The sequence below is a fragment of the Thermobia domestica genome, chromosome 9 (genome assembly GCF_964235325.1).
Source record: "Thermobia domestica chromosome 9, izTheDome1.hap1.1, whole genome shotgun sequence".
Lineage (NCBI taxonomy): Eukaryota > Metazoa > Arthropoda > Insecta > Zygentoma > Lepismatidae > Thermobia > Thermobia domestica.
Genome location: NC_137462.1, coordinates 141,073,279 through 141,095,856, shown reverse-complemented (window position 1 = coordinate 141,095,856; position 22,578 = coordinate 141,073,279). Strand labels below are relative to the sequence as shown.

The 22,578-nt window shown below is 36.1% G+C and overlaps 1 protein-coding gene across 1 annotated transcript in view; it reads right to left on the bottom strand.

Moving 5' to 3' along the window:
- The window catches only part of LOC145695062 (3-hydroxyisobutyryl-CoA hydrolase, mitochondrial-like), a 104,219-nt gene that overhangs the window by 12,578 nt on the left and 69,063 nt on the right, over positions 1-22,578 (bottom strand). The window contains exon 2 of the mRNA XM_081771900.1: positions 9,692-10,680. Within this exon, the coding sequence (XP_081628026.1) occupies positions 9,692-10,664 (973 nt within the window). The 5' untranslated portion in view covers positions 10,665-10,680. The remainder of the gene's footprint in view (positions 1-9,691; positions 10,681-22,578) is intronic.

Genomic DNA, 22,578 nt, shown 5'->3' with positions numbered 1-22,578 from the left:
CCACGTTTATGCCGGCTAGGCTAAAGGAGACAGTGATGATGAAAGATGAATGAAAATGATGGAAAGAAGAAAGTGGGAGGAAATTGGAGAACCCCGAGGAAACCCACGCACACGGTGTTTGTCTACCACAAAGTTCACTTGGCGGGGGCTGGGATCGAACGCGGGACCCCAAACACCAGAGCTGAACGCTCTACCACTGAACCACCGCGGCCCCAATATTTTAGAATAATTTGAGTGAAAACTGAGAGCGACTCAACTGTCTGTCTTTTGTGTAAATTCAATTTATATAAATACTTTTGACCTACATTAGAAATACATAATAACGGCATCAAACTTCAGGTTATTTGAAATAAGTACGAAATCACTCTCAGTTGTGAATATAGATTATTTATTGTTGTATAATGTTATATCGTTGAATCCTAGATACGCCGTATACCTAAGGGAGCTATAAGTTATATTGATAAACAATTATTCAACGTATAAGCATCCACCTATGAAATCAAACTTGCGGTCACATGCGCTAAGTTTTTGTCAATGTCATGAAAATGTTATTTCAATATTAATTTTATAAGTACACATTAAAAATTTCCAACGGATGCTTGAACCTCAGAGCCAAGGCCATACCCATGTAGTCGACACCTATGGTGTACGGTATTACCGATGTTCATTACTACAATATTTCTCTTTAGTTTTGGAAGAAGAACACCACTAATATGTTTTGAAATGAAATGAAATATCTACTTTAACGTCCCACGATTATTACACTGAGGCTAAGGGAAACAGTGATGATGAGAAATGGTGGAATGAAGAAAGTACCCCACCACAGTGGGGAGGAAACGGGAAACCCCACGCACAGGGTGTTTGTTCACCAAAGAAGCTCACATAGCGCAAGCTGCGATCGAACCAGGGCCCCATGTACCAGAGGTGAATGCTCTGCCACTGAGCTACCGTGTCCATAACATGCTCTAGTTTATTTTTGCTTATCCACTTCTTATGGACACAACTATTCTTCGTATGATTTCCCAAAATTCAATCATGGGCCGTCGTGAACGATCAAATGATGACCAAAGTAAATCAGACACTGAAGTTATTATAGCTTGTAACAATTCATAGAATTATGCTGTCGGTCGTCTCGTGAACAACCGATTCAAAAAACGACATACTGTAGCTATATGTTACAGGAGCAGATAGACTCACATGGATTGCATAAATTACTGGGAACACATTCACTCCGGCGGTATTTTTACTGGAGCCAAGAAGTTCACGTGAAAGATGTAATTATTTTTACCCTTCCTTTTTACATTCTATAAAAAATCAAGTAGTACCATACTTGTGCAAGACTCTTGCGCAAGAGTCTTGGTCTTGGTCTTGCAGGTATGGTCTTGGTCTTGGTCTTGGTCTTGCACCCCTTGGTCTTAGTCTTGGTCTTGCATCGGGATTCCTGGTCTTGGTCTTGGTCTTGCATGCAAGACTCTTGCAAAAACTGCAAGACCAAGACTCTTGCGCTCATCACTATTATACACATACTAACATTATAAAAAATACCGGGCGAATTCGTTATCAAATTATATTCCTGCAACAACATATTTATAGACATGCGACAATAATTTTGGACATGACTACCTAGGTACATACTCCACAGCCTTATGTGCCGCAAAGTTATTTTTCCGGTATATATTCCACGTGCTTGCATACTAGCCTAGAAATCTCATCGTTCAATGTAATGAGATCAAACTAAAGATTTTTATTGTTCTCGAAGGAGGTTGCGAATTTATTCCCTACCCCAATAATTTAGTGGGGAGTGAAAACGGAGAACTGTAATTTTATTGAAACTGACAAACAATTTTGTTTTCATCTCATAATTCACTAAAAACCTTGCAATGCAGCAAGCCATTTCTTTTGCAAAATGAAGTTCAGTTTCGCGAAGATATTAATTTATCCGGAAAGCTCATCGAACAATTTTGTTGATTATTAACTCCTAGCATAACAATACGGGAACTTATTTCACTCCAGGTGTATGTATGTGACAGGCACACCGCAGGAATTTATTTCGGAGGTCCAAGTTCAATGAGGATAAATTCTACTAAATTTGTAAAATTACTCCTAAAATTAAATTTACGAGAAAGTCAATTTCGGGGGATCCGGACTCTCAGGACCCATACGTCAATGGTGTGTGTGGTACTTGTTTCAGATTAGGCTAGTAGTTACCGAGAAATAAATTTGATGGGCAATAGCCCATGGTCTAAGGAATAAAGATCACCGTTTGGTGGCCGGTCTCGGCTCGACTTTTATCTGGTACTATTTCTCCGTAACTACTAGCCAGACTTGAACCAAATTTGGTGAGCAAGTAAGTCATGGTCTCTAAAGAATAAAGGTCCCTGTATTTAGTGGCCGGACTCGGCCAATGACAGGCTTAATTCGCCTCGCCTTTTACGTGGTATTTTGTTAGTCGGGTAACTACTGTCCGGGTCTGAACGAAATTTGATGAGCAAGTAACCCATCGTCTGCGAAATGAGATTATATTTGGTGGCCGATTTCGGCTCGGCAACAGGCTGTGTTCCACACACTTGCATGCCAAGAGCTTGAGTTCAATTAATCTAGGCTTATTTCATAAATACTTCACTAATAACTACAATACGGAAAACCAGCTCTTGAAAAAATCCTAAAGGATATTTGAATTTTAGTGGTACGTTGATTTTTTTCGCACGCAATTTTATGAGAACTTCATAAATAAGTTCTTCAATCCACCTAAGTAATTTCTCCTGCAAAAATCCTGAAGGGGGACTGTTGAGAGAGAGAGAGGAAAGAACTAAAGCAATTTTCTTTCTGTGTTTCGTAAAGAATTCACTAATAACATTGTAGTACTGTACAATTTACTTTGGAAAATCCTAAGGTAGTATTTAGCTATACTTCAATTTTAGCTAAAAATTGATACTTCTCGAGGGAAAAACTCAGTTTGTGCGTTGAATTCTTTTAGAACTGTATTTCCCGGAAGTCGCTACAACGGTTAATTCACTGTTATCTTCGAGAAGTGTTAGGAACAGCAAAAGTCGTATGATTAGGGATGCGCACGAGACGAGTCGGGACAAAATTTTCCTGACAAAATTCGAGTAGAGACACGGCTCTTTCAATAGAGAAATATACATTTTTCGAGTCGAGACATCACTTTTACAGTACATTTTCGAGACGAGACAGTCACAAATCTTGTCTCGTGCGGATCCCTTCGTGAAAATAATAAATACAATTAATTCTCGATTCAAACATGTTCAATGAAGTTTACTTAAATGCACATAATGTTAGATACAAATATATTCCATCCTTACTCTAATCTCTACTAAAACTGGAAGTGGTAAACATATACTAACACTTCTGTTTCAATAGAGAAAATATCACGCCATACAAATCAAACTTCTTCGCGTGGTGTGTATATAAAAACTACATATTCCATATATACACATTTCGGTAATTCACAGTGACTCGAAAGTCGCGATACATGCAACAGGAATTTTTATTCCTTTCTCAGGACTGACCACATTGACGAAAGACAAACGCAGAGAGAATATTCCGGACAGGTGTTGACAGTTACAGGAAAGTCGTCGAGGATTACAAGAAGCGCTGTGACTCATCACAAGCTTACAAGCATTGACTGCTTTCAACCGTGTATTCTTGCTACTGTAAAAGTTCTCATATCTTTCCAGACGCACCGTGCATAAGTCAAGAACAAAGGTTCTGTTACATAAAAGGAAATACCTGTTCTTAAAGGAACTTTTTGCGCTGAATTCGAATATGCACTCGGTTTTTCTCCATCACGTACGATTTTCCCGTAACAGAGGGATTTTCGGGAAAATCCCTCAAAAATTTCCCTTTTCGTTTATTTTACACCCCAAGATCTTGTCCCCTTGCATATACTAACATAGCAATTATACGTAAGTATACTTTGATTCATATTTAACAAACCCTCCAAGTTTCGTAATAATCGCTTTATTCTTTCTAGACAAATAAATATGTTTGTATGTATAGTGTGTGTACTGTTTATTGCACTTTATAGTAATGCTTTCAGATCTCTTAAGTTGAGGTAAAACGTTTTGCTTTATTACCACAAACACATATATAAAATATAATACAATATAATTTACAAGTGTGACAATTTACAATAAACAATAATACAAATGTACCAAAATGTCACGAAAAGACAATCAAAACTATCACAATATATGAAACTTCCATTGGGTTACAAAAACGTACACTACTTCCTTCTTTTGTAAGAAATGTTGCATTCTCTAACAAGACCCCAACAATAGTCCCCCATCATTGAAGGATCCCATCGTCCCTGGTACCTTTTCTCCATTGCCATTATATCTTGGTGGAATCTTTCCCCCTGTTTGTCGCTGAGAGCACCTAGGTTAGCAGGAAAGAAGCTGAGGTGGGAGTGCAAAAAGTGGATTTTTAAAGACATCCTACAACCCAACTCTTTGTATTTCTGTATCATGTCCTGTACGATTTCTGTGTAACTCTCAGCTTTGTTATTGCCCAGAAAGTTGCGCACAACATACTTAAATGCTGTCCAGGCAGCTAGCTCAGCACTGTTAAACTTGCTGTCAAAGCTATCATCAAGCATTAATTTCCTAATTTGGGGACCAACAAACACTCCCGCTGAAATCTTAGCATCACTCAGGTTAGGGAACTTATCTCGCAAATACTTGAAACCTTCACCAGATGTGTCCATGGCTTTGACAAAGTTTTTCATAAGTCCTAACTTGATATGAAGTGGCGGTAGTAATATCGTATTAGGATCTACCAAAGGAGCGTATTTGATGTTGCATTCTCCAGGTACGTAATTCACTCTAGGTTCCCATTCCTTCACTTCATAATGTTTGTCATCAGCTCGGCTATCCCATAAACATAAAAAACATTGGTACTTCGTGTAACCGCACTGCAGTCCTAATAAAATACCAACTACCTTGAGATCACAACATATTTGCCAACAATGGTCCTTGTAATTTATAAGATTTAGCAAAGTTGACATGGTGTCATAGGATTCCTTAATCTTCACTGAGTGCGCAAGTGGTATAGAACTAACTAACTAACTCTATGGCCTATGGAACCCGGAGGTTCAGTGCCGCGTTCACAAAAGCTCTCCACTGACTTCTATCCTTAGCTAACTGGATCCAGTTTTTACTTTGTATTCCTATCTCTGCGAGATCCATCTTAATGTTATCCTCCCATCTGCGCCTAGGTCTTCCTAATGGTCGTTTTCCTATGGGTCTACCACTCAAGACTTTGAAAGCGTTTCTACTTTCTTCCATTCTAGCTACATGACCTGCCCACCTAAGCCTCCTAGACTTGACGACCCTAACAATGTTGGGTAAACCGTATAAACTATGTAGTTCCTCGTTATGAAGCTTCCGCCATTCCCCATTCTCGTTCCTTTTGGGTCCGAATATTCTTCTCAGGATCCTGTTTTCAAATACTTTCAGTCTATGTTCTTCCCTCAGAGTAAGCGACCATGTTTCGCAACCATACAGAACAACAGGCATGATTATCGTTTTATATATTTTAAGCTTCAAATTCCTCGACAGAATTCGCGACGACAAGAGATTTTGAACCGAATAGTAACACGAATTCCCTGCTTTTAGTCGACATTTAATTTCTTCGTGAATATGATTTTCGTCTGTTAATATTGATCCTAAATATTTGAAAGTATCCACTTTATCAAAAGTATTATTTAATATTTTAACGCCTCCACAATTTGCCGTATTACGGTCCCGACGCACTTCCATGTATTTAGTTTTCTCTGCATTTACTTCTAAACCCATGTCCCTGCAAGCGTTTAATAATATCTCTGCATTTATTTCTACTGTTCTCCTATCATCCCCTATTAAATTTACATCATCAGCATATGCCATAACCTGGTGAATGCCGTTCAACTCTAGGCCCTGGTTGCTATCTTTGATTTTCCTTATGGCGTATTCCAGCACAAAGTTAAATAATAATGGCGACAACGCATCTCCTTGTTTCAGGCCATTTTCGACGTGGAAGCTCGTGGACAAAAATTTTCCTACCCGGACTTTACTTTGGGATTCACTTAAACATATCTTAATTAATCTAATTAGCTTTCTCGGTATTCCAAGCTCTGTAAGAACGTTGTATAATGTTTCTCTCCTAACCGAGTCGTAAGCCTTTCTAAAATCAATAAATAGTTGATGTACCGGGGTATTGTATTCCCACTTCTTTTCGAGTATTTGGCGAATGGTAAATATTTGGTCGATAGTTGATCGATTTCGTCTAAATCCGCACTGATAATCTCCAATAATTTCATCTGCGTATGGGGTCAATCTTGCTAACAGAATATTTGAAAGGATTTTATAGGATGTTGACAGAAGAGAAATGCCTCGATAATTATTACAGTCAGTTTTGTCGCCTTTCTTGTGAATTGGAACAATGATTGACTCTTTCCACTCTTGTGGCAATTCTTCCTTGTTCCAGATAAGGAGAATGAGTTTGTGTATCTTGTTCCACAATTTTTCGCCTCCAGCTAAAATTAACTCAGCCGGAATTTCATCTACACCCGGAGATTTGTGTTTCTTTAATTTCTTTATAGCGGCTTCCACTTCTATTCGATTGGGTTCTGGAATATACGGTTCTGCGGTGTGTATCTCCTTTTCTCCACGCACATTAGTTTTTGGCTGCGTGTTCAGCAAATCGTCAAAGAAATCTTTCCATCTATTTAAGAGGCTATCCGTATCAGTGAGAACTGTTCCGTCAGATTTCTTTAATATATAAGCACGAGGTTGATAGCCTTTCTTAAATTCGCTGATCCCCTTATACATGTCCCGAATATTTTTATTTTTACTATTATCTTCAAGTTCCTTAATTTTAGCTTTCAAAAAAACCCGTTTCTTTCTTCTAAAAGTTTTGGAAGTTTCCCGCCTGATATCTGCGAAATTTTGTGTAGTTATTTCATTCGGATTTTGTAGCCACCGTAATTTTGCCTGTTTTCTCTTCTCTACTAGTTTAATGCATTCTTGGTCGAACCATGGTTTGTTCCTACGTATTTCCGCGTGTCCCAGTTTTTCTATTGCTGAACTTTTAATGCTATCTCTAATTTCAATCCAAGTATCCTCAACACTAGTGCACTCCGAGTCTTCTAAAACCGAGAATCTATTCGAAACTTCAATCTGGTATTCCTCTCTTACCTGGCTCTCTTCTAATTTCTTTAAATTAAATCTCTCCGTTTTCGGACATTGAGTATTACCTTTATTCAACGATAATCTCTCCCGTATTATCACTGCTACCAGGTAGTGATCAGTGTCACAATCAGCCCCTCTAAACGACCGGACGTCAATTATGCTAGATTGTCTTCTTCTATCTACTAAAACGTGATCAATTTGATTATGTGTTTTTCCGTCTGGTGATGTCCAAGTGTATTTATGAACATTTCCATTATGTAAAAGGACAGCTTTAAGGCTGACCTTTGACGCGTCGATAAATAACCTCCATTCTTCTGGAACGTAAGGAATTCCTAGCTCCGCCATCAACCCATTTATATCCGTACATACGCACACATTATCTTTCATTGAGAAATAGCTTGAAAATTGAACATGCCTTTTCCTGTACACTGATATGTTCGTTTCTGCATCCAATAAGTTCCACTGCTGGAGCCTTGATCCCAGAAGTTCCGCCTCTTGTTTTGTCAGGGGCAAATCACGGACTAGGTCATTAAGTTCACATTGCCGGATGAAATGTGGCTCGCGAACACAGTCAGGGATGAACGTTGGATCCTTAGATGTACATGTTGATGTCGATGGTTCATCAAGGTCATGATCATCATCAGAGTCTTTTGGCCATATCTCTTCCCAGTTGGTAGGGGGCTCGGGAAGTGGAAGTTCATCCCCGTGCGGAATAGGTCTAATTGCGGATTTAACGTTGGGATAACTTAATGTATTTGCTTTTTTTAGAATGTCCCTTAACTACTGTGAGACAAAAATAATAATCATCCAGATGGTTGGTGGGTTCTCTCCACACCATTGGTACAGCAAATTTCATGAACCTCCGTTTCCCTTTGGCCCATGCAAGTAAAGTGACGTAGCACGACGCACAAATTATGTTGGGTGCCCAAGTTTTGTCCTGATCTCCCACACGACATCCAAAATATATATAATATGCTAGTTTCACCGATGGCGTAATGGATCTACACTGTCCTTTAACTACAAACTGGCCACACACATAAAAAAAACTATTTGGTGAGTTAACACACGAACGCCGTCCTCTTGACGCCATTGTACTGATCACAAACTAAACTTCTGGTCTTAGTTGGGTATAATGCCGTTAAGATCAAACATGAAAGCACTCTTAGCAGCAAAGACAACTTTGAAAGTGAAGTAGTGTTAAACCACACGTCAATATAAAAATGTACAAAACTCCCTCACCAGGTGTCAAGAACACAAGAAAGAAAAAAATGCGCGGGGGGAGGGGGAAACGATACCGTAGTGGAAAATTCAGACTGCATTAGTTCATTGTTGTCAACAATGAGTCTGTATTCCATTCTTTCTTTTGCATTCTGTTACATTTGATAAATATTGATAACCATTTCATGAACAAAACGAAAAAACTTGGAGAATTGTATATATATGTATTAAGATATACATATACTGTACATTAAAAAAAAAATATATACGTTGGAAGTACATTCTATTTTTATACACGTTTCTAATTTACAGAGAGCAATACAAGTGTGTTGTTGACTATTGTAAATATTCATTTTTATGTCTGTGTTTGTAGTAATAAAGCAAATCTTTTTTACCCTAACTCAGGAGATCTGAAAGCATTACTATCAGGTGCAATAAACAGTATACATACAAATATATTTATTTCTCTAGAAAGAACAAAGCGATTTTTACGAAACTTTTAGGGTTTATTAAATATAAATCAAGGTATACTTAGGTATAATTTCTATGTTACTATATGTAAGGGGACAGGAGCTAGGGAAATATCTGAAAAAGGGAAATTTGAGGGAATTTCCCGAAAATCCCTGTGTTACGGGAAAACTGTACGTGATTGAGAGAAACCGAGTGCATATTCGAATTCAGCGCAAAAAGTTCCTTTAAGATCAGGTGATTTTTCTCATGTAACAAACAAAAAGTTTAAATTTGTTAACTAGTGTTATGAATTGGAACCAATATTAAATATATTTCGTAACCTCATTCCTCATAAACTTACTTTGATTTTTAAATCCTAATGAATAGTGATTTTTGAATCATCTTGTATAATTACCGAACAGTATTTTTTATATTATTATGTACAAAACACGACATACAAAGGAAAACCTAAGATAAAGGTGCTCTTTTCCGTCATGCTTGTAACATGAGACGTCGAAATCCATTGAATTCTAATTTTTATCTATTTCTTAATTATTACACAACTTTGCACTAGTATCTGCACTTATTCTATTTAAGCTGTTCCTTGCTACAAATGCTTTCTCATGTTGAGTATCTGGCTCAATGTTAATACATTGTCCCTGAGTTACATGCAACTTCGTAATTTTGCAATGTTACTGGAAACTGGGACAATAATATGGTGAAGGCCTCAAAAAACAAATGAAAATCACTATCAATGTAACTCTTATTTAAACTTATTCTACAAATCATAGTTTATATATATATATATACAATAACATCTTTAAAGAACTCACCTTCTCGGAAATCATGCGTGTGAGTCATCCTGACGGACAGCATACTTTCCATGTGTAAGCACTGAGCAAGACTTTGGTTCGCTCCAACATCTAGCGCTTTCTTTGTAACTTTGAGGGCGGTTGGTGACATTGATCTCAAAAGTTTGTAAGTTGATTGTGCCCACTTGGAGTCGTCGTTTTTCAGGTGTAGAAGAATTTCTTCTACGGTGTCAGCACCAAAACATTTATTGATCTTATCCACTATGGGCTTAAGAGAAAACTCTGTTGGGTAACTAAATTTATTGTGGTATTTCTCTAAGACTACCTCCACATTATTTGGTGTTGGATCTTTCAATTCCAAAAGTTCTTTGTAAAGGTTTGAGAAGTTCGAGCTATCACATGCATGAGATACTAAGCCCAAATCAAGGGCATCCTGACCAGTGATTTTGGCTCCTGTGAGCGCCATGTAATACCCAATATTGGACCGAAGACGGGACGTAAAAAACGTAGCACCATTGTCAGGGTAATAACCAATTGCGGTTTCTGGCAAAGAAAAGAATACTTTCTCATTAATCACTGCATACGCTGGATGAGCAGCTAAAGCTATGCCAGCACCTAGAGCAGGTCCATTTACTAAACAAACTATAGGCCGCGGGAAATTAGCTAATATATAAAATCCTTTGAAACCCTCTCTGTAGAATGTCCGTTTGACATCCTCCGTTGCGGAGGCCGTAGACTTAAGATCACCACCTGCGCAAAACATATCTCCTTTGGCAACCATAATGATCATAGACACTTCCTTTAGCCATTTCTCCAGAACTCCTGTTGCTCGCGGAATATCGTAAGGACTTAAGGCATTTAAGGCTTTAGGTCTGTTGAAAGTTATTACACCTTTCCCATTGATGATCTCTGTCAATATCCCTTCTTGTGCTGTGGACGCAGCTCTTGTAAGTATACTGTGAGACTTTACTAAAAATTTCTGCAACTTAAGCATCCTGGTGGAATTTCACCTGGAATTAAAAGGAAAAAAAAAACTTATTAGGAATGACATTTTTCTTTTGTATTATCATCAATTATACAGAAGCAATATATAAACAAATTAAGCAATGCTGAATATGTTATAGTGTGATCCGTTGTCTTGCTCTATAAGATCTTAAGGTTGTCCAAGATTGGCAACAAGCTTGATTCTTACAGAAATTGGTCTATATAGTGGAATACTTCTTCCTTTGATTTATTTTGGAAATTAATGGGTATTTTCATGTTCTGGATTCCCAGTTCCTTTCGTCATCGAAATTTTAAGTGTCTCTTTGCTTCCCCAAGACTAGTTTTATTTATAAATTTAACTGATTATATAATATGAAATATTGGACTTTTATACGAACACTGCCTTTTATGAGAATTAACAAACCATATAAAAGAATTGTGAAAAGAAAAATCATTGCAATGAGTTCTTCCCTATGATCGAAAAATTAATAAAAAGGTACGGGCCACCGAATTTCTTGAACTAGATCATGTGCTGGAGTTATTAATAAAACTTTTTCTTGTGAAATACAAACAATTTTTCGGAAAACTTACCGAAAGAAAACTCACTCAAAAGTAAACTATCCCTTGTAGATTTTTCAATTAGAAATAAATTATGCCATATTTGGGTAATTACTGAAATATATATTTATAAAATAAGAGAATCACACGAGTGGTAGTTTACAAAATTGTAAAAAAGAACCTACTCATTGTGGATATTCTCATGGAAGTCATTTATGCAAAATTATAAAATACGACTAAGATCGTCCGTGCTTTTTTTTTTTTTTTTTGAGAGGGGGAGAGAAGTAGGAAAAGGCACACACTCCGAAGAATAAACTTGTCCTTGTGATTTTTTTTTTCGTAAAGAATAATTTAGACAATATTACAGAGTTACTATTGAAATATTTATTTATGAGCAAAACAGCATAAGTCGCTTGGAGAAAAGTTTTTAAAACAAACAAACAAAACAAAAAAGAATGAACTACTCTCGTAGATTTTTCAGCATAATGAGTTATACTATAGTTTGTCGGGTTATTAATGAAATAAAGAAAATCACATGAGTCGTTTCCGAAATCATCATGCGTTATGAACTCACCCAAAGAATAAACTGCCACTGGAAGATTTTTTTTCTATAGAAATGACTTACACAACATGGTATGTTTGGAAAATTGTTAAGTTTAAATATTAATAAAATTTTTCGAAACATTTTAGAGAAAAATCTCAATTTTTGATTTTTACCCTTATATAAACAACTTGTTTTTAGGGGTAGATAGGAAATTCGAAAAATTCTTCTGGGGAATCACATAAAAACCTTAAGTTTAAAATTGGGTTGAGATATGTTGAACGGTATGACCCCTAGATGAGTGTACATCACGACGAATTGAAGAACAGGCAGGCACGTAGTCAAGGGGTGGGTCAGGGGGGTCCGGACCCCCCCCCCTTCGGAACCAAAAATGTAAAAAATTAAGGAAGGACGAAATAAAAAGAAACGAGAAAAAAGAAGAATCAGCGTTAAAAATATAAAGTTACAGCAAGCGTTTGGTTACTCTTTCATATGAGGAGCTTTGTGGGGAGGAAACTGGGGGGACGGTTAAGTTGAAATTAGATATTATTATAACGGAGCATTCCGAATTTCATCTAGCTCCATGATAATCCTATGGACTACAAATGACGATCGATAAATCGATTCGATCAGGTAGTCTCTCAGGAGAACTTAAGAAGATTGAAAGAAGATTGATTTTTCAATACTTTTTATATGCTTTTACTCGAGATTCTTCATAGTTCTTTATTAAAATACTTACTAACATATTCTAATTTAGTAGTTTTAACAAAACAATCTATGGGTATGTTGCCAGTAAAATAGTTTAGATTGATCGAGCCCCTGGTGTGTAACCAGAGTATTTCATGTCATGCACCCCCCCACATTACGAAATACTAGCTAAACGAACCAATATATCTTTGCAGTAAAATAGTTTAGAAGGATCGAACCCCTGCCCTGGTGTGATAACCGCAGTAATTTGTCACGGACCCCCCCTATTGCGAAATTCTGGCTACGTGCCTGACAGAGGTATAAAAAAATATCGGTAGGTATGAATCATGAAACGTAAATCCGTTGAAATCTGGAATAATAATAATAATAATTTTCCGCTATCATCGAAATTTCTTCTCTTCTTTCGTAGTTCCAAAATAAAAATGGTTCTGGTATTGAACAACTTTAACCAACAATACTAATCAAATTTAATTATTTTATTTGGTATATTTAAAATTAGTTATAGTGAAAACTTAAATCTGGATAACTGGAATTTCTCTTAAGAAAGAAAAAGAAAAAACTGATTAGTTAGCATGGAATTAGGTCTAATTTCAACTAACAACCTATTAGCTTTAGGTCGTAGTAAAGTTTAAATGCTCTTATTTGTTAGAAATATTTAAGGAAATTGGGAAGCTTCATGTTAACAGCTTCCATCAATAAACGCAATATAATGTACACAGTATTTCCTTCGAATGTTGAGAAATTGGTTCTTTTGTTGGCAAAGTCATGAGCTCGGTTTCACCTTTATTTTATTTACATTACTACCACAACCGAAGTACAGCGTGATGTTCCAATGCTGCCGAATTTCCTGGAATGCCTAAGAGAAGAGGGCGAATCGTTAGCTGCTACTGTCGAGGCAAGCTTACAAGCGAACGGCTCTTATGCGGCCTAGAAGCCAGTGTACCCCAATGTGGATAACACTAGCCTTTTTCAGAAGCCAGACTTCAACACCAAGCCAATTACAGACGAACGACCCTTTAAGATGACTAAACGTATAGCAAAATCACAACCAGTGACCAGTGCAGCAGTACCCACTGCCAACAGTTTTGATCCTCTTTTTGACTGGCCACTCAGGCATATGACAGGAAAATGAAACTAAAGTCATTCCCTGTGCCACCTGAAGATGAACCTTACAAAGGAAGCTACTTCCAGATTAAGACTCACTATTTATGACTACCCATAATAATGGTTACAAGTTTACGCATGGGGGAGTCAGCAGTTTGTAAGGACATTTCGCATTGCGCTGTCTATCAAGATCACGTAATTCAAGTACCATTCAGAAGCAGACTACGCAGAATTAAAGAAACAAAAAAAGTTTTTGCAAGCACTTCAACTTCATATGGTCTGGAAAGGACCAAGATAGATTCAGTTGTGAAAGTAGACAGCTACCTATTGATACAAATCAAGATAAGGAAAGATCTCATTACAGAGGTTACTCAGTTATTTGTTGAACAGATGAAAGGATTATTGATGCCATTATTTTTAGTCGCCGTTAAGAAGATTCCTGCAACGAAGAATATCTATTCATTACAACTTTAGGAATTCAATCGTATCAAGATCGAACCTAATCGATCAAAACGATACGTGCAGTGCTATCGGTGTCAACACTTGGGATATATGCAATTGTTCTGTCATGCTCTCAAGATGTATGAAATGTTTCGAGAGTCATGCGTCATATGTGCACTCGTAAATCTGAAGCGTACTCTTCCGTAAAATGACCGAACTGTGGTGGGGACCATCCAGCGAACTTCAAGATAAGGACTTTCCACCACGTCGCTCCGACTCTCCTCCATCTGTTGTGAGCCAGTCCAGCACCCAACCTCATACGCTAGGAAGACCAGTTCATCATCCGGGATTCCAAGATAATCTCCGTTCATTGACAAATCAGAAGACTCAAGATCCAATGTGCACGAGCTTCTGGACCTATTTTGAGATTTACATTTCACCAAGATACTTAAAGCTTTCAAGCACAGACTGCCACGCCTAAAATCGGCAGAAGACCCACTTTCAAAGCTTTCCACTTTTTGTGAAATCGTCGATGAACTGACTGCTTAAATGGAATAACCGAAGACTCACACCATTCATACAGGACCAAATCCTTACAAGAGCCGCTTAACTGCAATTGGCAATAACACAGACGACTGCCTACCTAATTAACCATTCGAAGAAGGGGCTGTGACAGTCGCGTCTCTCATCCAATACCACGCGCCTCTTACTATATATGGCTACTCAATTCACATGTGAGGCAAGGGCTCCCAAGAGAACAAGAACTCAAACCACTAATAAGTCAAGAAACTGAATGGATGGATGGATGGATAAAACAGTTATTCAACATATGTTTTTACGAGGTTTGCTCTGCAAATCAAGATCATTTGCATAAATTATACTTTCGTAAGCTTGCAAGAAAGACACTAAGCGAATAACTACTTTATGACTGCAAGAAACTGCAAGAAACTAAATTAACTTTATTGCAATTTTTTTTATCTTTTTAAATAATTACTTAACCAATTTTCATTGAACAAAAAGCATTTTGTTCCTTACAATGGTAGAATTGTTATGCACTGCTAAAATTCGACATAAGCTTCACCAAAATCCACCAGTTTTCGTAAACGGTTGGGGGTGTCTGCGATAGACTTCTGCAGATACTCCCGCAGTACGTTTACAAGAACTTAGCAGTAATGTAATTTCTATGGAAGATTTTTTCCCCCCCTTCAGAACAGTTCGGATTGTGTGTCGAGTTAAACCACTTTCGCGAGATGCCTCTCTATGGTTTTTAAGAACTTCGAGTCTGTGGTTTCTGAACCACTTTCATATTTTCCTCCATTCTGGATGTTAAGACCGAGTCTTAATATCTGCTACAGAACTTTTGCCCATTAGCTTCAAATGGCAATTCCTCATGATCTTTGCATATACCGAGGCACGAAGTCCTTTCACATTTCGCCACTATATCTACTTGCAAGGACGCCGATTTCTCTGTAAACTTGGGGGGCTCATTCAGATGCAGAAGGTGTATGAGGATTTTTTTTTTTTTAGAAAAAATGCATTCAAATTATGCCAAATATTGTATATTCATAAATACAATAGGGGCCCACATGAGCTTTGGGGGGCCCGGGCCCCCAGGATCGGCGCCCTTGTCTACTTGTACCAAGATTGCCATACTTCGTGCCGGGATGCCAGCTGAGCCCGACCACGCAAGGTTAGACGCTGAGTCATGGTCCGCCACTACCTATGACAAATGAGAGATTACGTAATAAATTCTACCCCTGTAAGGAACAAAATTATTTTTATTTCATGAAAATTGGTTAAGTATTAAACAATTCTTAACATACTGCTAATTCCAGCTCATCCTGTATATTCTTCGTCCTCTAGAAGATATTTTATGCCTAATTAAGCTCCAACTATGAGAGTTTTCAAAAAGGAACACTTATACTAAATATTATAACATTGAATGCATTATATATTTGTAACACCCTGTACTAAACTAAATAAAATAATGTATATTGTAAAAAGAATAGGATATTCCTTTTTAGAAATTAACGATTTTGTGGTTAGTTACTATTAGAAAATAACGAACCATTTGAAATGTTGATATTTCATTTATTTGTATTTATGTATTTGCATAGAAAAAATTATGCATCTCTATGAAACTTAAAACTCATAAAGAGACTATAATCACCTCATTCTGTTCGATCACGTGACTAGACTGCTATAGGAACTACTTCTATTGTTCTTTTTTATGGCGCTGATATGATATCACAATGCTTCTGTGCCACTTCGCGATATTGTTCCCTGGAATGACAAGCCTCCAGCGCTTATGCTCCCATACCTCAAGAATTTAAACCGAGACTGCTTTCGCACATGTAACAATCCGCCATATGGATCGATAATTCATTCTTATCAAATACAGTAAACATCCGTTATAACCTTAAATATCTTGTTGCTCAGATGAATCTTTTTCTCGATCACTCCAAAGACAAGAAGTTTCTTGTATTAATACATTAGAAGAAAAAAAATAGCCTATTGGAATTTATCATTCTATGTTAAACTTCATGGTATTAGGGATACCAAGTTCCTAGTTTCCGACCAGTCAGAGTTGAATATAATAATAATAATAATAATAATAATAATAATAATAATAATAATAATAATAATAATAATAATAATAATAATAATAATAATAATAATAATAATAATAAAGTGTAGTGTCCGGTCGAACATCACAGCTGGACGTCAAAAGTTCGGTTTATCGGGATCCTGAAGCTTCACTATTACAGATGACTAAGTTTTTATTTAAAGCACGAAGAAATGGAGGAAAAAGCAAGTGTTTATGTGTACTCTAGTCTGCAATAATGTCGCTATTAAATCTCTGAATTGATTTTTAAAAAATGCCAGCTCATATGTAAAGTGATTACATATAAATATATTCCACAATCCTAAAGTTGTGTACAGAAATTATAAATGGGTAAAAAGTAATTTCTTTGGATTCAAGGCATTACAAGAGCTGAAAAACTTCGTAGTACGATCGAACAAAATTTGTCAGAAGCTCAGCACATCTACATTAGGATTCTGGACTATCATAAAAAAAAAATAGTTTGATTCAGTGGATTCAATTTTCAAGTTTAATTCTAAGTTAAATTTTGAAGAGCTCCTTAAAATGGAGAACATAATGACACTTTTCGATTATTTAAAATTAAATATAAATAGTGACGAACTATTTTTTGAAATATGTGTATGAATGACGTCTTTGCTATTCAGACTCAAACATTTCAAATATGTGGCTAACTAAGCGATACAAAGCCCATAATTTACTGAAAGTTGTTCTACGTGTGTTAGCACTGCCACTGTCCGATGCGTTTGTGGCGCGGACCTCAGTGTGATGCTAAACATTTAGAATAATGATAGAAAGTGCAAATGGTAAAAACCAAACTATTACTAATTTTAACTACAGTATAACATGCTGAATTTGGTAAATATCTCAAATGCGACAATGGGAAACAACTTGTTAAAGGTGTGAATCAGAAAAAAAAAAAAAAAAATGTAATTTCAAATTGCAGTAGCAAAGAAACTAGCGGCTTGCAGCATTGGCTGGATTCGCATTAGGCCTACGAACGGTGAGTTTAGTGTGAAATACTTACTTCCTATCGTAGATATATGTATTTCACGTGTAATATGTTGTGAATAATAAAATTGTGAAAACTTGAGTTTTAGAGAAGACATGTTATTAGCAAATATGGAAAGTTGGATATAAAAAGCTCTTGAGGCGACCTATGAAAAAGTTCATTACTTAATTTTCCTAAAATATCCTAACATTTCTTTGCTTATTTAGTACAATAACCTGCTCCTCTTTCCGAAAGACGTAACTAATTTTTCCATACACGAATTTTACTTAAGTCGAATTTGTAAATAGCTTAAGAGCAACTTAGGTAAGAACCTACATTATATAGGGTAGAGAAAGTAGATCATATTAACAGAGGAAAATCATATTCACGAAGAAATTAAATGTCGACTGAAATCAGGGGATTCGTGTTACTATTCGGTTGAAAATCTCTTGTCGCGAATTCTGTCAAGGAATTTGAAGCTTAAAATATACAAAACGATAATTATGCCTGTTGTTCTGTATGGCTGCGAACCATGGTCACTTACTCTGAGGGAAGAACATAGACTGAAAGTATTTGAGAACAAGATCCTGAGACGAATATTCGGACCCAAGAGGAATGGGAATGGGGAATGGCGGAAACTTCATAACGAGGAACTACATAATTTATATGGTTCACCCAACATTGTTAGGGTCGTCAAGTCTAGGAGGCTTAGGTGGGCGGGTCATGTAGCTAGAATGGAAGAAAGTAGAAATACTTTCAAAGTCTTGACTGGAAGACCAATCGAAAAACGACCATTAGGAAGACCTAGGCGCAGATGGGAGGACAATATTAAGATGGATCTCGCAGAGATTGGAATACCAAGTAGAAACTGGATGCAGTTAGCTAAGGATAGAAGTCAGTGGAGAGCTTTTGTGAACGCGGCATTGAACCTTCGGGTTCCATATTATATACAGAAAGTAGATCACTCAAGTTTTTTTTCTTTCTTTAGAAACTACATATACAAACACTTATTACTCGCTATCATCTGAGCATAATACCATTAAAAGCTAGAAACTTTGTAGTTGGCAATGGTGTTCTATTTTACGAGTATCAGTCAATGGAAGGAAGTTACTCAAGACAGCAGTTTCTTCAGCAGTGTGCTACAAATTCATATAACTTGTAAGGAGAAACCATATTTCTAGTATCTTTATTGTTTCGGATTTACAGTTTTAATTTTCGATAGTGTGCTTCATTTACTTTTTATTAAGTGCTAATACCATTATTTTAGTTTATTTACGAAAAATTAAATTTTGAGCAAAGCATATACTATCTAATAAATAGAGCAACAAACATTGTGCTTTATTTTTTGTTTAATTATACTTTGTTTTCCAAATTATGCTCTATTATGCTTTATTGTTAATTTCAATTAATCGTATATAATGTATATTTACTTTACATTAAATATTTTAAATATATTCTATTTATTAATATTTTATGCAACAAGTTTTTCATATTTAGTGAACTTTCTACTTAATGCACTCTAAAGAGATGCTTTACTCGAGTCAGTTGTTTTCTACCACTTGTGTTCGCCTTAGAGGTGCATATATACAGGGAAAGTAAAAGATGCCACCAAAAAGTACAGAAAGTGCTCAACACAACAATATAGTGTGTTCTTGTGTACTATTCATTGTTGGCGGAGTTTTCTTTTTTTTTCCCTCCACATCAAAGAAATAATAATAATAAAAAAAGCTTTTCATTGTTGATTTTTACGTTCTCAATGATTTTGTATTGTAAATATTGGTTTTAAAAGGTATTAATACAGTATGTTAAACTTGCAGTTAAACAGAATTTTCCCAGAATTGTTCTAATAGAATTTTCCAAGAATTGTGCTATATATTTTAAATTATGCTTTATTTTCTAAAACTATGCTTTTAAAATTAGTTCCTTCTGGACCCTTAGACAACCACAACCATGTTCAAGGTACCAACTGTGTGAACTGCTGTTATGCTTTTATGGTTTTGGGTTGTCCTACTAATAAATAATAGCGTTACAGTTTCAGCAAAGTATCTGCCGAAACTTTAACGCTATTATTTATTACATAGTATATGCTTTGGTCAGAATTTCTTAATACTGCTTGTAGACGATCAAAGAAAGCTTCAAAACTTGTTAAAGACAATTCAGAACTATTTGATGAAAAAGACATCAGCACTGACGTCATTTTTGTCTTTAATTCAATAGTTTCGTTCAAGAGATTTCGTTTCGCTCCTGCTCTAAATAATGCAATTCGAGACCATTCAATAGCCAATCAGCGCTTGAGTTGAGTGCAGGAAAATACAAAATAACTATGATGGCGCCGTAAGATAGAGCGCCAGTTGTTGAATAAATATCTTTTTATTGCTCTTTTCCATAATTATCTGACGTTAAAATTATACATGAAGTTCCACAGCTAGAATGAGTGGCATTAGGCACAAAATATACAATTTTCTGGAAGTCTCGGTTTGGGGTAACGGACTCAATTATCACATCGAAGAAATTATTAGTTACTGTGCGCTTTCTAATAAATACATTTTTAAGAATTAAAATCAATCCTCTTTATTTGTTTCGTCTTGCTTTTATCTTACTGTGAATGATTATCCCTGTAGTTAAAAACCTTACTACAGCGGACTCTAATTCGAACTTGGTTAATTCGAATTATTGGATAATTCGAACAAAAGTGTATTCCCCTTGAAGACTGTACTTAAAACTATGGTAAAAAAAATCGTGGGTAAATCGAACTTTTGAACCTCCTGTTTTGGATAATTCGAAGTATTTACAATGGAAAAATTGCAGTGTTCAACATATTGCAAACAGAACAATGCAGGCGACCGTAGGAAACAAAGCTTTGTTGGTATGCATCTCTCCTCAATAACCTGGAAGTATCCATCCCTTCTGTAGAAATGTGAACGACCTTCAACCCTGTCCTTCACTAGCAAATGACTTGTACGAGACATTTGTGTATTTCCTTTTAACTGAACTAAAAGGGGTGACAAAAAGGTAAGCAGATTCGTTTCTGTTCTATTGGTGTGCAATATGCACAATGTCAAATCGCGGTGTGTATTCTAAATCCCTACGAAAATGTTGTGCTTTAAAGGTAAGGTGTATTGCATGTTAATTAGTTCATCACATATAGTACAGTTATTTTTTCCTTGATTTTGTTTTAATATTAGTGTTTTTGGTTAATTCGAATTTTGGATAATTCGATTTTTTTTCTTGTCCCCTTGGACTTCGAATTAAAGAGACTCCACTGTATTTGTTTTATCTTTATTATTAATTCTGAATAATAATAATAATAATAATAATAATAATAATAATAATAATAATAATAATAATAATAATAATAATAATAATAATAATAATAATTCCACGTTGTAAGAAATGGGGAGCAAAAATTTTTTTCTTCAGTGTAGTTACCTTATGGTAAATCTGAATCTTACCTCACGTGTATACAAAGCAAAAGTAGGTCCTGGCACAGTATACAATAGATGATATTACATTAATATAATTTACACAGTATTTTATAAATTAATATATTAACATAATATTTGACATACAGCTATAATGTAATTTTTCGAATTTCATTACGGTAACCGCGAATTGACCTAAGCAGGCACGTAGCCAAGGGAGGGGGATCCGGACCCCGCCTTCCAGACCAAAAATAAAAAAAAAAAGGATGAAACAAAAAGAAACTAGAAAAAGAAGAATCAGCGTAAAAAATAAAAAGAGCAAGCATTTGGTTACTCTTGTATGAGTAAATTTGTATTACTTGCAATACATGGTGACGAATGAGCGGGATATCCTGGAAAAGTCAGTGAATTTGAAATTTCTAGAAAAGTTACGGAATTCTCTGAGGTCATAATGAAAGGAAAACTGTTATACTTGAATGAACAGAGGAAGGAACGTAAGTATTGTAAAATCTTTTTCAATTTTTTTTTTATTCCTTTACTCGACATTTCTTCATAGTTTCTTATTAAAATAATTACTAACATATCCTAATTTTATTGTCCTAAGAAACCAGTATATGTTGCAGGAAAGTAGTTTAGATTGATGGACCTCCTGGGCCTTCAGTATTTCATGTTACCCCCCCCCCCCGGATTACGAAATCCTGGCTAAACGAACCAATATATGTTGCCAGTAAAAATAGTTTAGAATAATCGAGCCCCTGGTGTGATGACTACAGTAGGCTACTTCATGTCACGGACCCTCCCCCCTTTAGGAAATATTGGCTACGTGCCTGATGTAAGTTGCGTTATTACGTAAATTAGAGTATTACTGTATTTTTAACAAATACTTAGTGAAATTATTTGCACTGTCAATATGATTTCCTTGGTCAATGAGTAGGTGTTTATATCAACTACAGCTTCAGAGTTACAGAAATTGAACGAGAATAAAGATCTCAAAGCATTCCGTACTTGACTAATAATCTGTACTTTGCTAGAAAAACTACGCTCTGCAATATCTTGATATAGTGGAGAAAAATAGTGAGGGAAATACTTATCCCAGTTATTAATAAACAACATAGTTACACGTACCTACTTATGTTCACCTTGAAATGTTTATTGCTTTTTTTTTTTTTTTTTTTTTTAATGATGTCAGTTCCTGTTTAAAATGATGACATTTCCATCAAGCACGCCGTTTTCCCTCAATGCACGTATATTCAATGCTGTAACTTTACATGTAATTATTTGGAACACACACACACGTGCGGACGTACGCACACAAAATCTACATGGTATGCCAGACTCGCAACCAGAGGGGGTCTACAGGGGACCTGTCCCCCTGAAACTTTTCGTGGTTCCTCCAGACCTCAATACAAAATACACAATTTAGGTATTTTTAAGAGAAATTTTAATGACTTGGCCCCCTCTAACATATTCCCCCCCCCAAAAAAAACCTCTGTGGCTGGTTTTGAGCCTGTGGTATGCTATAACAAACTCTAAACTTTTTCTCTCTGTGTATTATCA